Source organism: Silurus meridionalis, chromosome 14 (assembly GCF_014805685.1).
Source record: "Silurus meridionalis isolate SWU-2019-XX chromosome 14, ASM1480568v1, whole genome shotgun sequence".
Taxonomy (NCBI): Eukaryota; Metazoa; Chordata; class Actinopteri; order Siluriformes; family Siluridae; genus Silurus; species Silurus meridionalis.
The window spans coordinates 10,168,111-10,193,835 of record NC_060897.1 but is presented as its reverse complement, the minus strand read 5'-3'; the positions used below and the strand labels follow the sequence as shown (position 1 = coordinate 10,193,835).

The following is a 25,725-nucleotide window of genomic DNA, read 5'->3' as shown; positions in this document are numbered from 1 at the left end:
ATGAGGAGAGTGTGTTGAGAAGATGGAGGGAGTATTTTGAGCAGCTGATGAACGAGGAAAATGACAGAGAGAGAAGGTTGGATGGTGTGGAGAGGGTGAAGCAGGAAGTGGATAGGATTAGTAAGGAGGAAGTTAGAGCAGCAATTAAGAGGATAAAGAGTGGAAAGTCGGTTGGACCAGATGACATACTGGTAGAAGCATGGAGTTGTTTCCGTGAGATGGCAGTGGAGTTTTTAACAAGATTGTTTAACAGAAATTTGGAAGGTGAGAAGATGCCTGAGAAATGGAGAGTGAGTGTGCTGGTACCGATCTTTAAGCATAAGGGAGATGTACAGACCTGCAGTAACTACAGGGAAACAAAGTTGATCAGTCACACCATGAAGTTATGGGAAAGAGTAGTGGAAGCCAGGCTGAGAGAAGAGGTGACCATTTGTGAGCAACAGTATGGTTTTATGCAGAGGAAGAGCCCCACAGATGCATTATTTGCTTTGAGAATGTTGATGGATAAGTATAGAGAAGGTCAGAAAGAGTTGCATTGTGTGTTTGTGGATCTAGAGCAAGCGTACGACAGGGTGCCGAGAGAGAAGTTGTGGTATTGTATGAGGAAGTCAGGTGTGGCAGAGAAGTATGTGAGGGTGGTGCAGGATATGTATGAGGACAGTGTGACAGCAGTGAAGTGTGCAGTAGGACGACAGACTGGCTCAAGGTGGCGGTTGGACTGCATCAAGGATCGGCCCTGAGCCCTTTCCTGTGGTGATGGACAGGTTGACGGACGAGGTCAGACAGGAGTCTCCATGGACTATGATCTTTGCGGATGAAATTGTATTTGTGGCGAGAGTAGGAAGCAGGTTGATAAGAGCCTAGAAAACTGGAGGTACGCACTGGAGAGAAGAGGAATAAAAGTCAGTAGGAGTAAGACAGAGTACATGTGTGTAAATGAGAGGGAGGGCAGTGTAATGGTGCGGTTGCAGAGAGAAGAGGTGGAGAAGGTGGAGGAGTTCAGGTACCTGGGGTCAACAGTGCAAAGTAATGGAGAGTGTGATAGAAAAGTGAAGAAAAGGGTGCAGGCAGGGTGGAGAAGAGTGGCAGGAGTGATTTGTGATGAAAGGGTATCTGCAAGAGTGAAAGGGAAAGTTTATAGGACTGTAGTGAGACCTGCGATGTCATATGGTTTAGAGACAGTGGCATTGAGTAAAAGACAGGAGGTGGAGCTGGAGGTAGCAGAGCTGAAGATGTTGAGGTTTTCATTGGGAGTGACGAGAATAGGATTAGAAATTAGTTAATTAGAGGGACAGCGCATGTAGGACGTTTTGGAGACAAGGTGAGGAAGGCGAGATTGAGATAATTTGGACATGTTCAGAGGAGGGACATGGGGTATATCGCTAGAAGAATGCTAAGGATGGAGACACCAGGAAGGAGGAAAAGAGGAAGACCAAGGAGGAGGTTTATGGATGTGGTGAGGGATGACATGCAGGTAGTTGGGTTGAAAGACGCTGTGGCGACCCCTAATAGGAGAAGCCAAAGGAAGAGAAAATTACATGGTTTACAATAATAAAAATGCAGAATGCCATGCTCTAACTATAAACTATATTTATATAACTATGTTTATATAACTATATTTAAATGAAACAAATATCTCCCAACATATAGCAATAAAGCAGGCTGGTGCAACTGACGTGACTTATGGGCAATTTTTGCATTCGATGTGTTCATGTGTGCGCACATTTTGCGCAGCATTCTTTCCTCACTTGACAGTCTGTTGTGCAGGACTGTGTTTAAGCTCATCTAAGCAAGGTTCTGACCTACCACAGGGACAGACTATTCAGAAACAGGCAAAAATGATCCCTTCTTATATCATATATTGATTGATCCTGTTTTTGAGGTCCTTTCATTGCTTTGATATGGTTGCTATCTGTTATAGTTTTAGTTTTAGTTTGTGTTTAGTTACCATGCTAAGAATTATGAGGCAAACTAATTAATTTACCAGACTTTTTGCTTCAGATATATATCATGGAAAAGTGGTATTTTGTATCTTGTTTCTTATTGCCCGTGTCATTCGATTTTTTAGAATGGGGAAGTGGATCCTGCCCTTAAAGCTCTGGAGGCTTGCCAGGACGAGATCATGCGGAAGCTGTAAAAGCAGCAGTGGATGGCCTGGTAAAGACAGTCACTACTCCAGATGCTGACATGGATGTTTCAACTCTGTCACAGACCACTACAGCGTCCTCCTTTACAGGCACGGCAGATCTGGATGCTCTTCTCGGAAAGGTGAGCAATTCCTTTGTATTGTGCCTGTCTGTTGTGTCCTTATATATATATATATATATATATATATATATATATATATATATATATATATATATATATCGTTGTGGTTTGTGCGGTTTCTCCGTCACAGTGACGAAACTTGTGATGAAGCTGAGGTAAAGGCAGTGAAATTTTTAATAAGGTGAATATAATGCTTTCTGTATTCATGCTTTAGGATCCAGGTGCTCTGAGGGCATCATGATCAATGCCAACCCTGCCAGCCCACCACTTTCTCTGTTGGTGCTGCACGGGCTTCTGTGCCAGAGTTACCGTGTGCTCTCCTCTGTGCACACGCATTCGTCCATCTCCAGTGTCCCCCCTCAACTGCTTACATGCTTAGGGCCACCCCATGCTGAGAGCTATAGCCGTCAACAGTTCCAGCTGGGTTTTACACTTATATGGAAAGATGGTAAGTGAAAGGACAAGGAAGAGAATGAGTCTTCAAGGTTGTTTTGTTTTATTTGGCAGCAAGAATTGTCAGTGGAATTCATCTGGTTCATCCTGTCCTGGACGTCTTTGTTTATGGCTGGGAAATATGGCTTTTGACATGAACGCATGAAGGTTTGATTAAGAATATTGAAAAGATCCTTATCTATATATCAGTGATTTAATTTTATATACTGTTTTACACAGATAGTAGGTGGTATTAAAAGGTTTCGAAACTAACTTTGTTTGCAAGGTTATTTATCTATGTTTTATCACCTACAAAGTAGTAGCATTAACAGTAATGCAGCACTCCCAGCATTCCTTTTTACTTTCTTTCCACTTCTGGAATGTGTCCTGGAAGTCTTCTTTTTGGCACACTGACTTATAAAGGTCGGCGCTTCATGTGACTGTGCATGCAGCCTTGTGCTGCCATCTGTTAGCAAGTTACAAAACTAGACTGAAACCTTTTTGATACCACCTCCTATTTACACACAATATCGCTTGTTTTTGTAATTATATAGTTGGTGGTGGGGTGATATGGCAGCTATGTGAATGAATTGAGCTGCACAAGAGTAGCATATGTGCACTTATTTAGGAACAAATGGGAAATTAACACAAACAATTTTATTGTTTATCAGAGTTGTTACTGAATAGCTGTTTGGTAATAATACATTATTTGTAATAATACAATCAGCACTGGTGATTTTTTTGGCAAGTAATAATGAATATTAATTATTCTATCGTAAACATGAAAAAAAAACAATATTGTTTTAGTTCTGGTTCCTACATAATTGCAACACATTACATATTTTTTATATATATAGAATACATCTAAACATAATTAATGATCTTTTTATTGTGACAAATGTAAAACAGTGATGTTTGTTGTTGTATGTTTTTTTATATGTGATCCCTCTTTTCATCCAGTGCCAAAAGTACAGATGAAGTACAGCACACAGAGTATGTGCCCCATTAAAGGCGAGGCCAATGTGGCACGCTTTCTGTTCCGACTGCTGGGGACTGGGATCATTGAACTGTTTTTATACAGCAAGCTTGCAACATGTGCGTTCAGCCAGTAGATGGCGCAGTCGTTCTTTTGGCTCTGATTCCTACTAAATAATTTCCCATGCTTATATCTTACGACCTTTTCAGCTCTCAGGAGCATCATATCTCTAAGACCATCATTAAATGGTAGAGTATGCATCAGTCTGAGCACTCTTTATGATGTCCTAAAGGAACATACTCGTCAGACTTGCTACTGGTGCTTTTTCAAAACGTATATTTTGTTCAGGGGCATCAAATAAAATGTTGTATTATTTCAATATAATTTGGAAACCATTTAATATAAATACAATGATATGGTTTACAATAATAAAAATGCAGAATGCCATGCTCTAACTATAAAGTATATTTACATCACTATGTTTATATAACTATATTTAAATGAAACAAACATCTCCCAACAAAAAAACACTATTTAAAAAGCCAAACCTCTAAAAACTACAGTTTAAATAATAGTATTTTATGTCGCAAATACAGGCCATAATTATTTTTTATCTTTTAAATAAATGCAAGACAACCTGCTTCAAGCCCCAGAAACAATTCTGTTTGTGCAGTTTATGTCCTGTTCTCTGCAGTATACATATAAGGTTGCACATGTAAAAATAGCTTGTTATCATTACAATGGGAAATACCAAAAAATACAGGAGTCAAATCGTTTTTAACAGAAATCATATAATGGGCATAAAAATATATAAGCACATATTATATTTTACTGGACATGTAACCTATGACTACACTGTTCCTCTACACGGTGAGGAGACTGGCAAAGGGAAAGGGGGGCACTTTGAGATTATAATTTTAAATCCTGGTTGTCAAGTTTTGCTCAAATGTGAAATGTCACTTGGACTAAAACAATCTGCTTGGAAATGATGATTGCAATAACCATCCCTGAATCTGACCCTCAACAGGTGTGGACTGATGAGACAGATATATCCTTTATCAGGCTGCAATCAAGGTATGTAGAGATTTTTTAAAAAGGGGGGACTGGATAGAAGGAAAAACTCCTGGTGTCCCACTGTAAAATATAGTAGAGGCATTCATGTTTTGTATCTGGTTGTGTTTGATCATGAATTCTGCCAAACCTATTTGGCTCTGCCAAGAGCTTTAGACTTGCACAAAAGCGCAAAATCAGTCATTGCAATTGGTCATCTTAGTGGTCGAAAGCTTGTTGTATACTTGTGCTCTAAATTGAAGATGAAGTTGCATACATCCAAGAATATCAAGTTTAAAATATTCTGCATTGAGAAGTGAATTGAGATCCTGCTACAAGAGTTTTGAAGTTTGTTAGATACAGTATTTTAAATGTAATCATATTTAATTATATATTTAATTCATTATATTATATTTATTCTTGTCCATGCAGAATATTTTATGTTACATAGTAGCTGGAGGTCATGATATATTAATAGTATTAATTAAACAAGTGATTAATGTCTAACCAAGATTTGGTTTTTTATTTTAAATAACTGTAAAACAGTAAGTATGGTCAGTTTAAATATATTTTATTTGAAAAAAAGTGTGTGCAAAAAACTGTTATAGTAACCCATAACATTTTGCCAAGCATATTTTAGAAAACCTCAGCCAAGCTTATTATTCAGTATGTGCCATGAATTATTCAGTAAGTACAGTATAACTAAAAGCAAATATATGTATTTAAGAGGGTGAGGAACATGTGTGCATGAAATACTAAGTCCCTCACTCTTTAAAACAGAACATTAAATCTAGTGCCTTTTAAAGCAAATCTGGCATGGCAGACAAACCACTTTTTACCATCGCCCCATAGCCTTCCTCTAATGTCAAGTGGGTTAGTGTCAAAAATATAATGTATTTACCACTAGAAGGGTATTTTCATTTAAGTTTCATATTTCAAATCCATGATAGACAAAATGGCCTTAGTCCTTCAGTTTCTTCTTCAAAAGGAACTAATAATGGTTCTGCACAACCCTACAAACAGAGTGTTTCCATTTCAGGAAGCTAAGGGCCATTACCAAACAACAGCAGTAAGTTTAGCTGGTTGGAACATCCTTGTCCTTGCCCTTGAGGTACAGGATTCATTTTATAGCAACTTTTTTTTTATTGAGACTATGAAAAAATGAACACAAAATCCCATGTCTACCTGTAAGAGCAGACCTGCTTCTTCTTCTTCTTCTTCTTTCTTATCATCATCATCTTCATCATCATCATCATCATAATACATAATGTTCTGATTATTGTAGAGAAAACTACAGTATCTCCAAAAGAACAGGCGTTTCATAAGCCCATTATAAGACCCTACAATTTGCGAGTTCACACAGTGAGAATAGAATTGACTTTTCAACAAATATGAAGTGCTTCTTCTTATAAATGTCTCTCAAAATAACAGCATATAAAGGGCACATTGCTGACCTTTTGGGTCCAGTGATGCAGTATCTTATCTCGCTACCTTTGTAAAATGCTCATTAGTGTTAACTTGGGATTTCGAATAATATGTTTCACACCCGCCTCGGCCTTGCCACCACAGCTGGATACTCTGCAACATGTTCTACTTTCACTTGCACACCATAAATTAACACATTCAAGCAGACATAGTAATATTTAGAGAAGAATGTGTACTTTTTTTTCAAAAATTGCATCTTTTAAACATATTAGTTTATTTGTGCTAAACACAAAATACTACAACTGCTACTACTACTATTATTATTATTATTATTTTTATTATTATTCATATCATTATTATTATTATTGTTGTTGTTGTTGTTGTTATTGTTATTAAACAGCAAACCTCTATAATTTCATTCAAGCTAATTAAATTAATGAAAAGATTCAAATAACTGCTAAAAGCGGTCTCTTATTGCCACTCAAGCTGTTCCCTAAAATGGAGCACGGAGCCAAAGGTAAAATGTCTGACAACCACTTGTTCCTCTTCATCAGTGTGTTCCTTTTCTAAATCCCCAGTCAGTGAGTGTGTGTGGAGTGAATGCTGCTTGAGTGTTGCACTGCTCTTTCAGTCACACATCCTCCATTGATCCGCTGAGCTAAACACAGCCTCCGCAACAACCAGCATGCAGAGGCTCAGCTGGAGACATGATGTACATTTAACATCCGTCAGTCTCAGAATAAATGCAGCACTGCCAAATCTCAAAATGCGTCATCCCTGAATGTAAAAAAAAAAATCAGCAATCAAGACAGAATGTTTTACCTCACCTTTCACTTCTCAATCTTAAATATAAGAACTAAAAAGTGTAGAGTGTTTGATAAGTGATATTTGAGGAATGATGACTGAATCGGCCCAGATCTTTTAGCAGAGTTATCTAAGACTGACTCACCTAGCAACGTTGATTGCAGGCATTTACATCCCTGTGATTTTCTAAAATGGGAAAATGGTAATATGCCTTTATTTCTCTACAGATCTACAAGATATCTATACTATATCTGCTTATTTTACCTGTCAATAACACAGTATGAAATAATCAGATGTACAATTGCTGTGGAGAACAACATCAGGCCCCCATATTAAGGACTGTTTATGCTCAAAAAAACAGTTACCCAAAAACATTCAAGATATAAAGATTTCTGAAAGGAAGAGGTAGAATACTCAGGGCTTTGCTCCACTCTGTTTGGAAATTTGTCTAATTTCACAAGTCAGTAAGACAAGTTTTTTCCATTTACTATTGTTTGGCATCCTAGAATCCGTGGTGATAAAAGCCTGCCTTTTTATTAGCTTGTAAGAATGAAAGTTTGAAAGCTACCCTAAAACAATAAAACAGTAATCTTTCAGCTCTTGCGGTGTATGTGAACATTTATGGCATATTCCATAATATTGTGTGGCATGATGCCAATTCCCAAGCCTTATTGAAAGATATATCTGCCTATTCACTATGCTAGTTGATAACTTGTGCATAATGTGGATGGTCTCCTGACCTGATTTCAAGAAGTCTGTGTTTATACAATCTGGCAGAGTTATAATAGATATGTCAAAAAGAATCGGCTGAGCAGTTCGAATGGAGATATTAGAATTCGTATGAAATCCGAAACCTGCTCAGGAGACACAAACAAGATTAGAGGCAGTTATAAATATAAACAGATGGCCATATATGTACTTATATGCCACTTACATATTACACCAGTTTCTGTTAAATCTGATGATAAAGGGACATCTGTAAAATATATAACAATGTGTTGTAATAAGATTTATTTTGTCGTAGAGTTTCTCTTAAGGGTGTTGAAATTTTGTATTTGACTGTACATCTAAAGCTCTACAATATTACACCTGTTATTAAACTACAGTGTATCCAGTCCATCTTCTGGATGTTTGTTTTATTGAATTCCTAAATGCATTATTTGAGTCCTGGCTAATGAATGATCCTTTTAGTTCAGTGCTGCTATCTCGGGGTAAAGAGTGTAGCAAACAAACACCAGGTTGGCACTGTAATATTGTTCATTAGGTTGATTAGTAAAATAATCCACCTCTAAATAAAGCTTAACTCCCAGGAGAGAGGAAGTGAGTGGCTCCTCTCTAAGCCAAGCAAAAACACACTAATAGACTGATTCATTAGCTTGATATAGGGCTTGTATTCAGTAAACAAAGGAATATTAATGCTTCCAAATGAGGATTGGCTTAATTGTGCTCAGAAGATCAGCAGCGGAGCATCAGATCTCACCAAGAGATGTAGTTTACTCACTTAAACCTAGTCATGCAGCAATGTTTTATTTTAATCAATTTGGCTGCAGTTCACTATTGATATTCCATGTATTTATGAGGAGATTGGTATGTGTGTGTGTGTGTGTGTGTGTGTGTGTGTGTGTGTGTGTGTGTGTGTGTGTGTGTGCTCTATGTATTGCTCACTCGCTCATGAAACTCATTATTAAAATGAAAATCATATATTCCCATGTTGCCTATTGTAAGCAATAAGATGAGTTCACATAACACATAACACTTCTGCCTAAATCTAGCTATCTCTTTTAAAATATCTGACAGCTATTTAAACTTGAGATCTCCTACATGTGACCAGGTAAAAATTGTCCAGTGACAACCCTATTGTTTTTTGTTTCCAGTGCATCCATTGTATCCATTTGCTTTAGTTTTACTTCATAATGGTGTGGCATGAAATGCTGTATGAACAATGTGAATGATATGGAGATGGATTCTGTCAGAACAGCTGGATAGTTACATTATTAAGCTTTTGTGTAGAAATATATTTACAGTGTTACAGTAACATCACTATTAAAATGCTATTAATGCAGTTACATAGAAAAAAGACGTGGTGCTAACTGTGTTCCTGTTCATTATTTCAGGTTAACAGCTTCACAAGTATATGGCCAGTTGTATGACGAATGTTTTCTTCACAAATAATTTTTGCTAGATTTCTGAATATAACTATTTATTTTGGCTAAGTGCTGTTGGCAAAAGTATTAAGCCATTTAATTACTAATTTTGAGGCAACAGTTTCTTTTTTGGAGAAACAACTACTTGCTCCAGCCCTGTGTATGTGTATGGATGAAGACAAATAATATTCCATAAGGAGTTATATATGAAAATGCAATCTAAAAAGATATAGCTATAATTCAGGCACTACAAGTAAAACAATTAGCTACATATCACTATATCTTCTTCTTCTTTCGGCTGCTCCTGTGAGGAGTCCATCCATCCGTCTCCATACTACTCTGTCCTCTGCATCTGCCTCTTTCAAACCAACTAAGCGCATGTCTTCCCTCATCACATCCATAAACCTCCTCCTTGGTCTTCCTCTTGTCCTCCTTCCTGATGGCTCCAACCTCAGCATTCTCTTATACCCCATGTCCCTCCTCTGCACATGTCCAAACCATCTCAATCGCGCCTCCCTCACTTTGTCTCCAAAAGGTCATACATGCGCTGTCTCTCTAATAAACTCATTTCTAATCCCGTCCATCCTCGTCACTGCCAACAAAAACCTCAACATCTTCAGCTCTGCTACCTTCAGCTCCACCTCCTGTCTTTTAGTCAATGCCACTGTTTCTAAACCATACAACATCGCAGGTCTCACCACAGTCCTTTAAACTTTCCCTTTCACTCTCGCAGATACTCTTCTATCACAAATCACTCCTGCCACTCTTCTCCACCCACTCCACCCTGCCTGCACACTTTTCTTCATTTTTCTAACACACTCTCCATTACTTTGCACTGTTGACCCCAGGTACCTGAACTCCTCCACCTTCTCCACCTCTTCTTTCTGCAACCGCACCATTCCACTGCACTCCCTCACATTCACACACATGTACCCTGTCTTTCTCCTACTGACTTTCATTCCCCTTCTCTCCAGCATGTACCTCCACCTCTCCAGGCTCGTCTTAACCTGCTCCCTACTCTCACAACAAATCACAATATAATTTGCAAACAGCATAGTCCAGGGAGACTCCTGTCTGACCTCGTCCGTCAATTTGTCCATCACCACTGCAAACAGGAAAGGGCTCAGAGCTGATCCTTGATGCAATCCAACCTCCACCTTGAACCAGTCTGTCTGTTCCTACTACACACTTCACTGCTATCACACTTTTTAAAAAACATCTCCTGCACCACCCTCACATACTTCTCTGCCACACCTGACTTCCTCATACAATACCTCTCTTGGCACCCCGTCGTATGCTTTCTCTAGATTCACAAACACACAATGCAACTCCTTCTGACCTTCTCTATACTTCATCAACATTCTCAAAGCAAATGGTAATGGAAAATGTCTCTGTTTTTGAAATAGGCTGATTTAACAAAAGTAGTACGTTTTACAATGTATTAGACTAAATAAATTAAAACCAGCAACCAAATGTTTTTTAAAATCATGTGTTATTAAGCATTTTCCTCGATTATCCTTACAGAGTCCCTTAAGCTATTGAAGATGAAATAAACACTTCCCAGTCAATATTTGTTTGTTTTCATTATGTTAAAATCCAATGTAAACAATTTTGTAATTTTGCGGAACATTCACAATGCAAGTTATGTATCTAAGTCTAAGGCATTATTAAATTTACTTTAACAACTTTATCATTTATTTATTCGTGAAAATAATTTACATTCTAACTTTAATAATTAGATTTTCAATTTTAATCACCTCTACTTTCTAAGGAGGCTGAGAAATGCCCATCTCCCTCACCCCACATTGACCAGCAGGTCTGTCGAGAGCATTCTGAGCAGCTGCATCAACACCTGGTTTGGGAACTGCACCGTCTCGCATCTGAAGATCCTACAGAGGATAGTGAGGACGGCCAAGAAGATCATCAGAGTCTCTCTCCCCACCAAGGACATTTACACCACACACTGCATCCCAAAGCCAACAACATTGTGGGCAACCCCATAAACCCCTGACACACACTCTTCACTCTCCTACCATCAGGAAAGAGGTTCCAAAGCATTTAGGCTTCACATCCAGATTGTGCAACAGTTTTTTCCTTCAAGCCATCAGGCTCCTCAACACAGAACTGAACTTTAGCAAACTCACACACACACTCAGACAACTGTGTGTTACTGAACTGTTACAACCAAACTGAACTGTTACAACTCAGACACACACTCAAAGCTAATTTCAATTCATACACATTTATGTCTTCAGCACAACCCATATTATATTATAATCATATTTTACTGTTTACATGCTGTTTTGCAAAAATCTCAATTTGCTCTTGTTGTTGTACTTCTCTCTTTTGCACATTGTTCTGTATCACATATTAGACAGTAATTCTTATTTTCGGCTGTATTTTGTGTTTTGTGTATATGTCTCACACTGTCTTCTATTGTCTGGTCTTTTGTCTGCACTGTTTGCACTAGTTTGCACATGATGCACTTTATATGGTTAGGACAACTAATTTTAGTCCTCAGCTCTGTGTTCTTTAATGTTGTGTGAGGTAGCTCTATGTTGTTTATGTAGCACCAGGGTTCTGGAGAAACCCTAGTTGTCGCATTTCATTGTGTACAACGTCAGCTGTATGTGGTTGAAATGACAATAAAAGCTGTCTTGACTTGACATGATGCTTCCAACCCAGTGAGATACCCTTATCCTTAAGAGTATATGAAGTTACAACCACACTTTTCCTGACTTCAACCTACAGCATAGATTTTATAGCAGAGGTTTCATATGAGAAGAACATTATGTCCACTGGATTTCAGTTTTCACCCAGGACATATAGCTACACATTCACGGATCACAGATGAGGTCATTTCATGTTCCAGGCCCTACATTAAGATCCCCCTCTTCCCATCAATAGAACTAAAGAGGGTCTCCTGCTGTTTGTTTCTCATTGGTTAGTGTGAGAAGGTGGGGTTTGAGACTGAGCCGTCAAAAAAGAGCCATGTCCAATAGTCTGAGAAAACTGGAGACGCCAGGAGAGGACAAGTGACTTGGTTTGTGCTAAATAAGAAGGGGAAAAAATCTAAACAAAACAAATTAAAATATGCTTTCAGGTGACCGCGGTCGTTTGAAAGCGGCTCAGGCAGAGAGCAGTGGCACGTGGAGGCGCCGCGCGCTTCTCAGCTCGCGCAAGTGTGCAGCGGCTCCGGGCGCGCGCGCTGACTAACCAGCCCTGACGCTCGAGCGCGGGGAACAAAAGGAGCTGTGGCCAAACACACGCACGCACACACACACAAGCGCGCAAACACGCACACGCGTGCAGGGTGGCTTTTGTGCGCGATAGAGAAGCAGAAAAAAGAAAACAAGGTCGCGTGAGAGATTATTATGAAGTGCGATGGCTTGGTGCGACCGTGCGGTTCAGCTTCTCGTGGCCACCGTGGGCGCCTTCGTGGCGTTTAGCCTTATGACCATTGCAATCGGCACGGACTACTGGCTCTACTCCAGGGCGTACATTTGCAACGCGACCAATATGACGGCGGACGACTCTCAGCCTCAACCCAAGAAAACTCGGGGCGATCTCACTCACTCCGGGCTTTGGAGAATCTGCTGTATAGAAGGTACTGTAAGAGTCAGATATATATATATATATATATATATATATATATATATATATATATATATATATATATATATATATATAAAGGTAAAAGAAAATAACTGCGGGGAAACTTGCAGTAAAACCTATCCCATGCAGATTGTATGTATTTTGTTGTTGTTGTTAGAGCGCATGATGAGAGTCTGGAGGACGAGTTGGAGGTCTTTTGTTCTTCGTTCTTGCGCGCAAAAACGCGCCGCGGCTGTGGAGTCGTTAGCGCGTGCAGTTTGTGAGTCGAACGTTTCCCTAACGTTAGTACTTGGTTCTCCTTTGGTCATTTCGGTGGTGTGTGGATTGCCAAAACCTTCTCAGAACGTTCTCTGTTGGTTTACAAAGTTGGCCTGGTTCATTTTGGCAAATTGTTATGCGACCATACTGAATCCAGCGTTTAACGCTAAACGAATGAAAAGTTCCCAGAAGGTTCCTTGGTTATCCAAACCAGAACGTTATGGAATGGTTCCATACAAAATAACCAGAGTGGAATTAAAATACCACCGTCAAGGAAACATTGCATGTTGCAAGAGGTGCGATATGGCAAAATACTCAATCAGTGTCACGATATTTAGTTTTCTACCCATGGCAGAACAGATTATATTTTTATAATACAGCTAGTAAAAAAAACATTTTTTAAATATAATTATGATAAATAATGAAGCTGTTTAGGGTACTGACAGTACCAGACATAATCTGTTACACTGATGTCACATCATTATCATATGGTAATGAATTAAAACAATGGTGTAGGAAGGTTCATGAATTATATCACAATATGTGTTTCTTTTAGCATCATTAAAAGCACATTAATAAAGTTTTCTCTAAGAAGCAGTACTCATTCATAAATGTTTTTAAGTTTAGCCTTCATGATAGAGCTTAAGATATTCTCTCTCTCTCTCTCTCTCTCTCTCTCTCTCTCTCTCTCTCTCTCTCTCTCTTTTGGTTTGGAGAAAGGTGAATGGACTGCAAGAGTCTCCTGTTAAGTATCTGCCTTCATTCATGCCTTTATTGTATTTGATGCTGTTGCTTGGCAACAACGTGTCAGAAATCGCTATGGTAACATGGCCAAGGTTTTAAAAATAGACAAATCTATTGCTTCTTGTCATTGTCCAGCAAAAAAGAAAATGAGGCACGCATTACCTTTTTCCTCGCCAATGCAACACAATGCTGGTGACCCTAAATCAAGAGTTTTCCCACTCATGATCTCACTTAGCCATGTACACACAACAAAGAGTGCCATTTAATCATTAAAAACATCACGATCTGTCATACATATGCAAAGCGAATGGTAATGAAAAACTCATTTCGAAAGCAACTGCTTTTTTTTCCTTTGATGGAGGCATTTCTCTTCCTGGAGCTCTAACAAGCTTTCCTGGTGTGCGATTATACCAATCCAGTCAACAAGCTTGTAATCACATCCTGATACAATAGCATCATTTATCAGGCTCTAGTGGTAAATGGTTGTTCTGTATGGAAAAAGGTGTGAACTCAAGGTTTAAGGTGTTGAAAGTTATCCATGAATGTATTGATGATGACGACATCAAACTTTTCTGATATAGCACTGGAGTCATCAGTACTTCTATAAAACTGACCATGATCAGTCCAAGTAACGAGTAACCAGTTGGATGAATCATTTATTTCTGTTAAATACAATTAGTGGGCTACTGTTTTTCTACTGTCTTGCCTGGCAAAACATTGTCACAAAATTTATTATAGAATAAAAACGCCATTTCCTCTTTTCTTCAAGAATATTCTAATTAAAAACGCAATGTGGCAGAATAGAACTTGAGAACATTTTGATGCGAATTCTTTAAAGGTCAATGATCAACCCAAAAAGGGCAAGACAGCTTGAGCATCAATATATGGCTGTCATCTGGGCTTATCGTAACCCATAAGATAACATTTGCTTTGGGTCAATATGGATCTGAGTCTTGAGTGCTTGGATTTGTTTTCCCTTGGTGATAATCATTCCCTTTGCCAGGTTGGGGATGATTCAAGGGTGGAAGTGCTGTCACTTCTCCATTCCCAGTGTGCGCCACAGATGTGTAATTAAAATGCAGCACTAAAAGGCCACGCAGTCTCTAATTAGCCATCGGGCTTAAATTCTGTGACTGAGTATTTGGAGCGATTACAAGTTTGGGGCATGTGCCAGGCACAGCCTTCAAGCCCTTGACCTTAACATGATTTATTCCTGCATAATATTGGACCTATTACCTTATATAGACAGAAAGCAATATAAGGACTGTTAAAAAAAGAAAAAGAAAAAAAAAGACAAAGGCTATTTGAGGGGTAACACATTTGTGGGGAACAGTTTGTTCATTACACTATGTTGCTCAGAAGTGGGAATGGCATAATCCATTATTTATTCATATTTTTAATAATACACATATCCACTATGCCTCAAGAACACTGGAAAAGTCCAGAAGTAGAAATGCGAGCACTGTCATCAGTGTTTGAGAATTTTGACTTTGATAGTTCCTCAACCTCAGCTGCATCACTCAAATTCATAACTAGTGATGTACACAGAAAATTTTTTATTTAAATTATTATTATTATTATTATTATTATTATTAATATATTACTGATTTATAATATTAATATAAAATATTACTGATTTAATTGAAAGCACTACAACTAGGAACAAACTATGGATAAATGGAATCATGCTGCATTTTCATCTTAGCAAATGATAAAGTTGGTTTTTGTTTTTACTAATAAAGCAACATTTTAACTTCAGAAAAAAGGAGTGTATATCTAGTTTGTATCTGAATCGATGCTCAATCTATTTAGATTATATTATCTGTTTATCTTTAGGAAAAAATACAAACAGCATTGTTGAATTACCACCACATAAGGTTTTAACAGACCCATGGCCCAAGTTATATCACCTTAATTCAAATGAACAGCAAATTGCTCCCATGTGTCAAGATAAACCAGTAGTGTGACAGCTGTAGGCTGTGCAGGGATCAGTCTTGGCACTGCACGTGTCAGCTGGGGAGGTGGGCTTGGAACAGGAGGGCTCGCTGCCTGCTGTATCAAACCACAATGAAGATGTCATAGACACCCTTGGAGACATTATGGAAATCAAATTGTTGAAACAGCCCTGAGGTTGCCATGGAGAACATGCGCTCAGCACAGAGTGCTGTTACCTCCAGGCAGGCCTGAGGGACCGAGCTCTCATTTTGTCACACATAGAGATACACAGACACAGACTCTCTGATGAGAGTGCTTCTGTTAGGTGAGGGGCCTTATTTCCTCTTTATGAGACTGGGCACACCACAGACACTGGGCTAATAACTGCCACTCATAAATCAGCGGTCTCAAGTCACTCAATTTAATCTCTCCTCACACAATTTGTTCTTTAATACACCGAATGTACCACATGTGTAATGGGTTTTTGATTGACTATAAACAGCTTTCCAGTTTGACTGCCTGAAGAAACAATTAGACCTATAAAACTATAATTAGGATGTAAGGATGTATGAGAATATAAGAAAAGCTAATTCGATATTCGACCATAAAAGAATTAATAAAACAAATTTTACTTAGATGATCACTATTAAATTTTCTATTGTAGACTTTCTAGTGTGTACCATCATTAGGCTCAAAAATAGCTGAAATAAAAAGTGTTTGTGTTGTTTAACATTTATTTAATATTTTTTTCTTTGCTGATTTAGGGTATTAAATCAGTATAGTACGTTTCTTATAGTAAATCTTAAGCACTACTTCCATAGGAATGAATTTAATTTAGGAGTAGAAAGGAAAGTAAATAGATTATTCAGCACTGCTAGAAAATACACTTTATATAATTGTAAATGTTGATGGAAATTGATTAATTACTTCCCTATAGATTTAGGCATCTAGGTACCAGACACATCTATAGTTCCTGGTTAAAAAAAAGCACAGTTTTAAACCAGTCAACTTAATTCTCTGTAATGCATAGTAATGCAAATTACATCCTCAAGACCTTGTTTGGGGCTCTGCGTGATTAAAAATAGCCCAACCACAGAGGAACTTTTCTAATCTGGTAGCACAGAAAAGGTTACTGGAGCTGTCCGTACACGGTGCCAGGAAATCAAATTGAAAGGCACCTTGTTAATGTTAATATATAATGTAAATTAAATAATTAATCTAATATTCTTTGCAAAAAATAAAACTTGTTATGGATATCATTGTATGCTCATGTGAATGTCATATGTTGACCCTATATTTGGTCATGGCACAGGAATAATACATTAGATTCCATTTATACAGAATGCTACAAATAAGTTTTTATGCATTAGTCCTGTTGTTAGTGGGAAGACAAATGGAGAAGTTGGCCATGGTCCAGGTTGAGGGGGGTCCAGATGATCAATTCATATGTAAAGTAGTCCCATTTGATTAAAATAAATTGGACAAAAACAGTATAGGTGTTTATCCTATACTTGTTAGCATACAGTATATTCACAAATATCTGTGTATTAAATATTGCATTTAAGTTTGTTTCAGTATTGCTGATTACTATCCAAAGATCACTCACAAAAAGATTTTTTTGTTTTACAATGACTAGACAAGAAAATGTGGCCTAGTTCCGCAGACCTATTTAATACTAATTAATTTGATGCTACTTTTTAATCACCAGACCCAATTAATGGCAAAATGGCCCACTAAAGGTTTGGTAAAGGGTGCAGTCTACATCTCATGATAGAGCTCAAAGAGAAGATGGCATACTGCTGCACATTGCTGATAAACTCTATTTTAACTATAGAACTGTTTGAGACGTAGGGTTTACACAGTGCAGAGAGATATTTATTAACTGTCATATTACATCATGCCTTTATGCTTTCCAGGGAGAACTGTGTTCAAATGTGTTTTCAGCATACCTCTTCTGGTAGATTAGAAAACATAAATAAATATAATATTCTCAAATAAATGTTTAAAGTTTTAAATAAATATGATATGCAGTCTCCTCTGATGGGGAAGAAAAGGCAAAGTTTTTACTTTTGCTGTACACTGAACTTGGGGTTAGGATAAAAAAATAAAAAATAAAAAATCTGAATTTAAGATTTAAGATTTGATTCTTAAATAAATTTTTTAAGATTCATTTTCTGATATTTATATTTATATTTGTTAAACAATTTAGAACTTGGTACATTAAGAGAGCAAAAGTAAAAGTACAAATTGTCTTAAAATAAATTAAAGTAATATTTGGTTGCAGTTTATTTGTAAAAACTGCAAGTTTTTCCTCTTCAGTCTTCTCTGTAGGAAGTGAAAATCTCTACTTGGTTCAAATCTGTCTGGTCAGTCTAAAACCTTCAACTTCCTTCTCCTGATAAAGTTGTGTTTTGTTGTGTTGGGGTGAATTTTGGTTCATTGTTTTGCTGCAGTTGGATGCATTTTCTGTTAATTGTCAGACAACATGTTTCTGTGGACTTCTGAATTCATTCTATTGCTATCATCAGGAGTTACATCATCAATAAAGATTAGTTAACCCATTCCAGAAGCAGCCATGCAAGCCCAAGCCATAACACTACCGCCACCATGCTTGACTAATGATTTTGTATGTTTTAGATCATGAGCAGATCCTTTTTAAATCCACACTTTGGCCTTTCCAGTACTTTTTGGTCACATAATATTTGTCCCTTCTTTGTGTATTTTTTTGCTATTTTCATTCTGGCTCTCCAATTCGCAAGTGTTTCCCAAATGTGACACCTTTAATCTTTGCCTTGTGGAGGCTTTTTTCTTCACAATGCTCACAGAGATTCTGTCATTTGCTGTTGTTTTCCTTGGTTGCCCTGTTGGTTCACCGATAGCTCTGAAGACAATCAGGACTTTCCAAATTGTTGTGTTGGCCAAGCCCAATGCTTGTGCAACAGCTTTGAGCAAAATTAGCTTGCTGTTCTCCTATAGACAGATCTCTATTGTTCATGTTGGTTTATTCTGAAATTCTGACATTTTTCTCATATTCATCTTTTGATCTCAAAACATATTGGTCTTGCCATTTAAATACTTATGGAAACTTTAAATATGCTATGCTATGCTATGCTACAGGTTTTAGCAATATGTCCAATATTATTGTTTTAGAATATGCTGCTAATATGTCAGGTTCTCAGACATTAGGTCAGATTTTATAGCTACAAAAATGCATAGTTGTAGTCCTAGATGATATTGGTAATAGAAAATCTGTCATATTTTCTATATAACATTGTTTCTGTATGAATTGCTATATAATATAGGTTGGGCTGTTTCCCCTTAATTCAACAAACATATTTTTGCTTTAAAATCTTCGCACCTAATCTACTATAATGAATATTCACACAAATTCCTTAAGGCCATAACGGAATAAACTATGACTTTTGCAAAATGGAGGCGCTGGATATTACTTCAGACCTAGTAACTGATGCATCACTTTATCATGAATATAATTCTAACTTTATTAATCTTTAGGTCTCAACAAGGGAAGCTGTTACCGTATCAATCATTTTCCAGATGACAACGACTATGACACTGACAGCTCAGAATACCTGTTGCGTGAGTGACTTTCTTTACATTCTTGGCCATTGTAATCAATTGGTTCTATGCTTATAAATTGAACATAATTATTTTTAAAACAGATTCAACAGAGAATTTGGTCACTAACAATGGACCTGCTTGTGTGTGTTTGCGTGTGTGCACGTGTGTTTGTTTAGGCATAGTACGTGCCTCCAGTGTGTTCCCCATTCTCAGTACGGTTCTGCTGCTTCTTGGGGGGCTGTGTGTGGGAGTAGGACGCATCTACATCAAGTGGAATAACATTTTGCTCAGTGCAGGGATTCTGTTTGTAGCAGCAGGTAAAGCAAGTCTTTGTTGCATGAAATAGCAGCCTATAAATCATCTGCATGGAAAATGTTTACGAACAGCACTGGTACTGGTATTAGACATATTAGACGTATTAGTTCAGTAACTCTTGCAGTATGTACTACAATACCAAGATCTGAAAAACATGACTGTGACATATGGTATTTCACAATCAAAGACAAGCACATTAATACTCTGTGAAAATAGCAGTAAGGAGTATAATTGTATCTTTATTTTATTTGCTAGCAGTACAATTACACTATATGAACTAAAGTCATGGACAACTGACTTTTCCTGCCATATGCATTTCTTCCCAAACAGTTACCACAAAGTTGGAGGAACCCAATAGTATACAATGTCATTTTAAATTCTCCTCTCACCTAAACTGGGAGGCTCAAACCTGTTACAGCATGATAATGCCTCTGTGCACAAAGCCAGCTTCATAAAGATTTGGTTTACATGGGTTGTAACATGGGTCTGCTATAGAGCTCTGACTCAACCCTTTTGAACATCCTTGGATAAATTGAAATGCTGACTGCACCCCAGGCCTTCTAACAATTACCTCATTACCTGACTTTACTAATGCCTCTGTGGCTCAATGAGAAAAAAACTTTCAAAAGCACACTTCAAAATCTAGTGGAACATCTTCCCTGAAGAGTGGAGATTATTATAACACCAAATTGGGTCTAAATGTGGAATGGGGTGTCCAAAAAGAATCTTATGATCAGGTGTCCATAAACATTAATTCATATAGTGTAGCAACCATCATATACAATTATATATCCAAGACGTCTGTGGTTACTTAATATTAAGTGTGTTACTCATTTTCAACCATTGTTTGAAGAGTACCAAAAAATGTACTATGAAATGTAAATATTCAGTGAAGTTTGAGCAAGAAGACTAAACAGTATAATTTCTTTTCACTAATGCCCCTATAATATTTCAGGTTTGAGCAACATCATTGGGATCATCATTTACATCTCCAGCAACACTGGTGATCCCAGCGACAAGCGTGATGAGGACAAGAAGAGCCAATACAATTATGGCTGGTCGTTCTACTTTGGGGCTCTCTCGTTCATTGTTGCGGAGGCGGTCGCTGTCTTAGCTGTGAACATCTACATCGAAAAGAACAAAGAGGTGCGCTTTCAAGCACGACGGGAGTTTGTTAAGTCTGCCTCATCCTCCTCACCATACTCACGCATGTCCAGCTTCCGCTACAGACGGCGACATTCACGTTCCAGCTCGCGCTCCACAGAGGCATCCCGCGAGGCATCTCCAGTCGGGATAAAGATGGTGAGCTCTGTGCCTCTGGGTGAGATCAACATGTACACCCTGAGCAGGGACCAGCTAAAATCGGGCACTGACAGCTCCTATAGCCCTGAACACGACTCTGGATTCCTGCAAGTGCACAACTGTTTTCCCAAAGACATGAATGATACCATCAACCGGAGGACGACACCAGTATGAGAGACCGTAATGTCAAAAATGTTATAGAATATACAATGTTTTGGACATATAGAAGAAGCAGTAGTTCAGTTATTGCGAAGATTCAACTACCTAAGAAATACCACGTTTGATGGGGGAATTCGAATTGTGCTTCGACAACAGTTAATCCTTACATTTCGTTTGCACCAGTGTGTTTCCTCTTTGCAGTGTTAGTAAGAAAGGATTGAAGAAACTAGCTGTGGTAAATCTGTATAGCTAATTTACAAACTGTCTTTGAATAGTGAATTGTAAAATTATATAAATTGTGAAATTTCAACAAACACATCCACTACAACAAGCCGTCTGTTTTTTCGTATGAGTCGTAGATGCAGTGGACATTCAGAATTCACCATTTTAAATATGACTGTCCAAATCTAAAATGGTGCTATAAGAAGTAGTTTCACAGGTTTTGCCTTTTCCCTTCTTGTGTATTTTGTATATACTTGAATCCTGTATTGCCTTGTCCATGTCATATGTCTGTAAAAACAACTGTCATAATCTTATCTGTGTGCCTCTCTGCTTAATCAGGATCAGCAATTTTAGCTGATCTACTACTAAGCTGTAGTTATTTTCAAAGCAGAGAATACTGTGTTCGAATTATTTTTGTGAAAATAGAATTTTTTTTCTAGGCTTACACACTGAGACTACCGAATGATTTGGATACAAAGGAGAAAATACAAGGCAAGCACAAAGTATTTCAGTACTGTGAAGCTTTATATTTTCAATTACAAGGTCGACAACTTGCCATCAGCTCTCAGTTGAAATCCACAACAAGGACCTTTGCATCTCAAGTGGGTTAAATCAAGGTGTATTCTGGCGGCGTTATGAATCAGATCTGGGTGAAATCTGAATGATGGCTGTGCATCTCCTCCATGCTGGTGCAACCCTGTGTAAATCTGAATTGTGTGGTACTGGGACAGTGACATTGTGAAAGTCTAAAGATAAACATTTGGATGAGAAATGCAAGACATCCAGAACCGAAAAAGCCGTGAGAGGCATTTCAATGGTGCAGTCCGTTTTGCCGATAACAATCTAGGACAAAAAGAAGAATAAAAGACTGTCAGTTGCATCAAGAGGCCAAACCAGCACTGCATAAGTGTCTTAGTTTTGTGAGCCTTATGATTGGAATTCCTTTCAAATCTGTGTGCCAGGCGGAAATGTACTTTGTCACTGTTTATTTTCTGAATATAACAGCATGTCTGAGGTACAACCTCTTACTTTGTAATTTATGTTTACAAGGACACTGACAGTGGTGAGAGAATACTGTATACTTTCATTGAAGTGCATATTACTGAGTGACTCATCATGAGAAAAACCATTTCAGTTACACACACACACACACACACATATATATATATATATATATATATATATATATATATATATATATATATATATATATATATATAAACATTTTTACATGAGCTTAGAACCGTGCATCAGCATAACATGGTGTACGGTTGGTCGCCTTGAATATTGCCATTTTTTATGATCCTTTGACTGTGCGCGCTATAGCTATTATAATCAGAGTGATTCCAAAGGCCTTTCAGGTGTTTTGCTGACATTATCACAATTACATACCTATAATGCTTTCTCAAAAAGACATTTTCTCTCCACAGCTTCTTTCTTTTCTGGTGTTTTCAGTATAATGTTTCACTATCAGCATCACTATAACCTTGCTCTCTTAAATAAATTAAGACAGGGCACGTATTTTGCTTGTGTGTGTCTTTGTATTTATTTTGTATTTTTTTAAACATATGGTCCTACGATAGCTTTTCTATTGAAAATTACCTACCGAACTGAAAAACATTTAGTCATAGCAACCAGATGATGGACCTGTTGTAATGGCACACACTGAGAAAATGAAAAAGCATATCTTATCAGTTCAAAAGTTTGCATCTTCCCTCCTAAATGTGAATATTCCCTAATATTTCTAATATTATCAAATATAAAATGGAATAAAATAAGATATCGCAAGTATAAAATGAGATAAAATAAGATATTGCAAGTATAAAATGAGATAAAATAAGATATCGCAAGTATAAAATGTACTTTTATTATTCGTTCCCTTGTACATTTGAAATTATTTTTTTCAACTTTCTTGGTATGTTTGGCAAATATCTACTTAATCCTATTGGCACATCAGTTACTGTTTTAAATGCCATGTATCCAGTGCAGATCAGCTCTGGAGGCCAAGAGAGTCAATACAAAACATTTCAAAGAATATCATTTTGCTGATTTTTTATCTGCTTTGGACTGGCATCATCTACAATCAAAATCTGACAATGTTAGTATTATAAATGTTGTAGATAAGTTGTAAGATGTTCCAGCAAAGAAATCATGGGGGATGCAAACTTTTGTATTCAACAGTAAGTAAACTTGCAGAAGTACTCACTATAAGTCAGCTAAACTGCCATTTTAATTAATTAATCGAATTGACTGAAAGAAAATATTATTCAACTTTGGAGACCAACTTAATCATTTTGTTTAAAGAATGAAATATATATATATATATATATATATATATATATATATATATATATATATATATATATATATATATATATATAGCCATATTTTTGAAAAAAAAAAAAACAGTTAAACTTTAAGTAACGCCAAAGTAAACTAATTGATACAACTCATTTCCATGATAATAGTCATCCATCTATATCGTAGTATTCCCTGCTAATACTGTGCAAGACCCCATTTTGCTCAGAAATGCTTAGTCCTTTGTGGCTAGGACATGTTTCTTAGAGATTTCTGGTTTATGTTGACAAGATTGCATTATATAATTGCAGATTTGTCAGCTACACATTCATTCTGTGACTCTCCATCAAACATTTGTGATGACTATTACTTTGTGACATGGCATATTGTTTTTTTAGGAGTGTAATGAGTGCTAAGAAAACACCACCCCCACCAGCCTAAAGTGTTTATATAAACCAACAGATTCTGACCTTCAATTTGCATGTCACAGCAATTGTACGATTGTACGTAAAGTCTAAAAACTGTTGTGTATGAAAATACCAGGAAATCAACAATTTTTGCAATAGTCAACTAGCCAGACATATACATTTATAAAATTTAGCAGATGACCCTATTCAGAGTGACTTTCAATAATCGTATTTATAAAACTGAGCCATTGAGGGTTGAGGGCTTTCCTCAAGGGCCCAGCAGTGGCAGGTTGATGGTGCTGGGATTTTACCTCACAACCATTAATCATACATTTTCACTCAGTACAGCATCTTTCCCCATTTGGATGTTTACCTATTTGGATGTTTGATGTGCTGCTGCCATGTGATTTGTTGTTTGTATAATAGCATAAATGATGATTATGTCCAGTTTAACTTTTAAAGTGATAGCGTAAGCAGAATAATGTTTGTGCACAAAGTATGTTTGCACACTAATTTTCATTACAACTTTACCTCTCTTAGGCTTAAATTAATATATTTACATTGCTACTTTTACATATTATTGCTTAATTAATGAATCCACAATGAATGCTGTTAACATTTATACCTATTACTAGGCCTATATTGCTCCCTATACCTTACAAACACATATATGGGTATTCTTTAATATTACTAAGACTTACATTACTACTTTTACATTTTTAAGGATTACATTTCTACACCACCATGCTAATTATTATGTTTCCACTACTGCTGTTCCATCAAACAGCATACATTAAAGCTGCTTGTTAAAAAAAGGTTCTTCACTATGGCTTTGTTTGTATCCTACACGACCTTTATGTTGATGGCCCAGGGGCTCGGCCAATCTTATTTAGCATGAATAATTCCCAGAAATACATGGAGCATGCATATCTCAGGCATATTAAATGCCACTTTTCCCCTGCTGCATATAACAGTATTCCAATTACAATTGTCTTGCCATTCAACAAATATAACCCTCATGCACAATGAAAAACACTGCTGGATTCTGAAAGCTGGATTGCTGATTGCGGATAAGCAGCCTCTTGGAGTCGAAGAGAATCCAGGGTGCCATACCTTTGACGATGATTGTAGGGGACTGAGTGAGATGTCTTCCAGCTGTCAATCAAGCTATTGCTAGTGACCTATGGGACCAGTATACAGAGTGTCTCAGCGAAGGAGTGGCAATCAATGATTAGATTAAGATCTGTCCAAGCAGATGTCAGCCTCTATTTTATGAACAAAATAATTTTGCATGAAATGCAAGTAAAAACATTCTTTGAAGCTGAATAAGAAAACATGCTACACAGGTCACTGTGTAGGCACCAAAAGTCAGTCTTTTACAGTTACAACTGCAGTTGTATGCCTTACACAGCTTTAGTTTGAGGATGATAAAGCCTTTTGAAACAGAAAATCATACCTAAGACCTTTGCAGGAAATAAATGCAAGGGCAAAGGTATATACAGCTACATTTCCTTAAAACTAAAACTAATACTTAATACTAATAGATTGCACCCAACAGTAGATAAAGGGCAAATTATTCCATATATAGAATTTGAACTATTCTAATGATGCTCTCTTTTTTCTAGAGAAATTGAAGGCTGTGAAAGGCTTGTCAGTGACAAAAATGGGCCAGAGTCCCTTAAACTGGGCCATAGCACTTTATAAAAAGCAACAACATAATGGTAGTCATTGCATAAAAGAGATAAAGGTGGATTTACATACACTCTCAGAAATAAAGGCTGGACCATCTTTT

The 25,725-nt window shown here is 37.3% G+C and overlaps 1 protein-coding gene and 1 pseudogene across 1 annotated transcript; both read left to right on the top strand.

Annotated features, from left to right (window-relative positions):
- The first annotated feature begins 801 nt into the window (after positions 1–801).
- LOC124397164 lies at positions 802–9,456 on the top strand (annotated as a pseudogene).
- Positions 9,457–12,101: 2,645 nt separating this feature from the next.
- Positions 12,102–22,379, top strand: cacng4b (calcium channel, voltage-dependent, gamma subunit 4b). The gene is made up of 4 exons (XM_046865399.1): positions 12,102–12,706; positions 19,165–19,248; positions 19,407–19,547; positions 20,501–22,379. The coding sequence occupies exons 1-4, from the start codon at positions 12,484–12,486 to the stop codon at positions 21,019–21,021; spliced, it is 969 nt and encodes a 322-aa protein (XP_046721355.1). The 5' UTR covers positions 12,102–12,483; the 3' UTR covers positions 21,022–22,379.
- The last annotated feature ends 3,346 nt before the right edge of the window (positions 22,380–25,725 follow it).

Bases quoted from the DNA above. Each gene is read 5' to 3' on its own strand.
- cacng4b (XM_046865399.1), top strand. From the start codon at position 12,484: ATGGCTTGGTGCGACCGTGCGGTTCAGCTTCTCGTGGCCACCGTGGGC. The intron at 12,707-19,164 runs GTACTGTAAGAG...ATTAATCTTTAG, and splicing joins GAGAATCTGCTGTATAGAAG to GTCTCAACAAGGGAAGCTGT. The intron at 19,249-19,406 runs GTGAGTGACTTT...GTGTTTGTTTAG, and splicing joins CAGCTCAGAATACCTGTTGC to GCATAGTACGTGCCTCCAGT.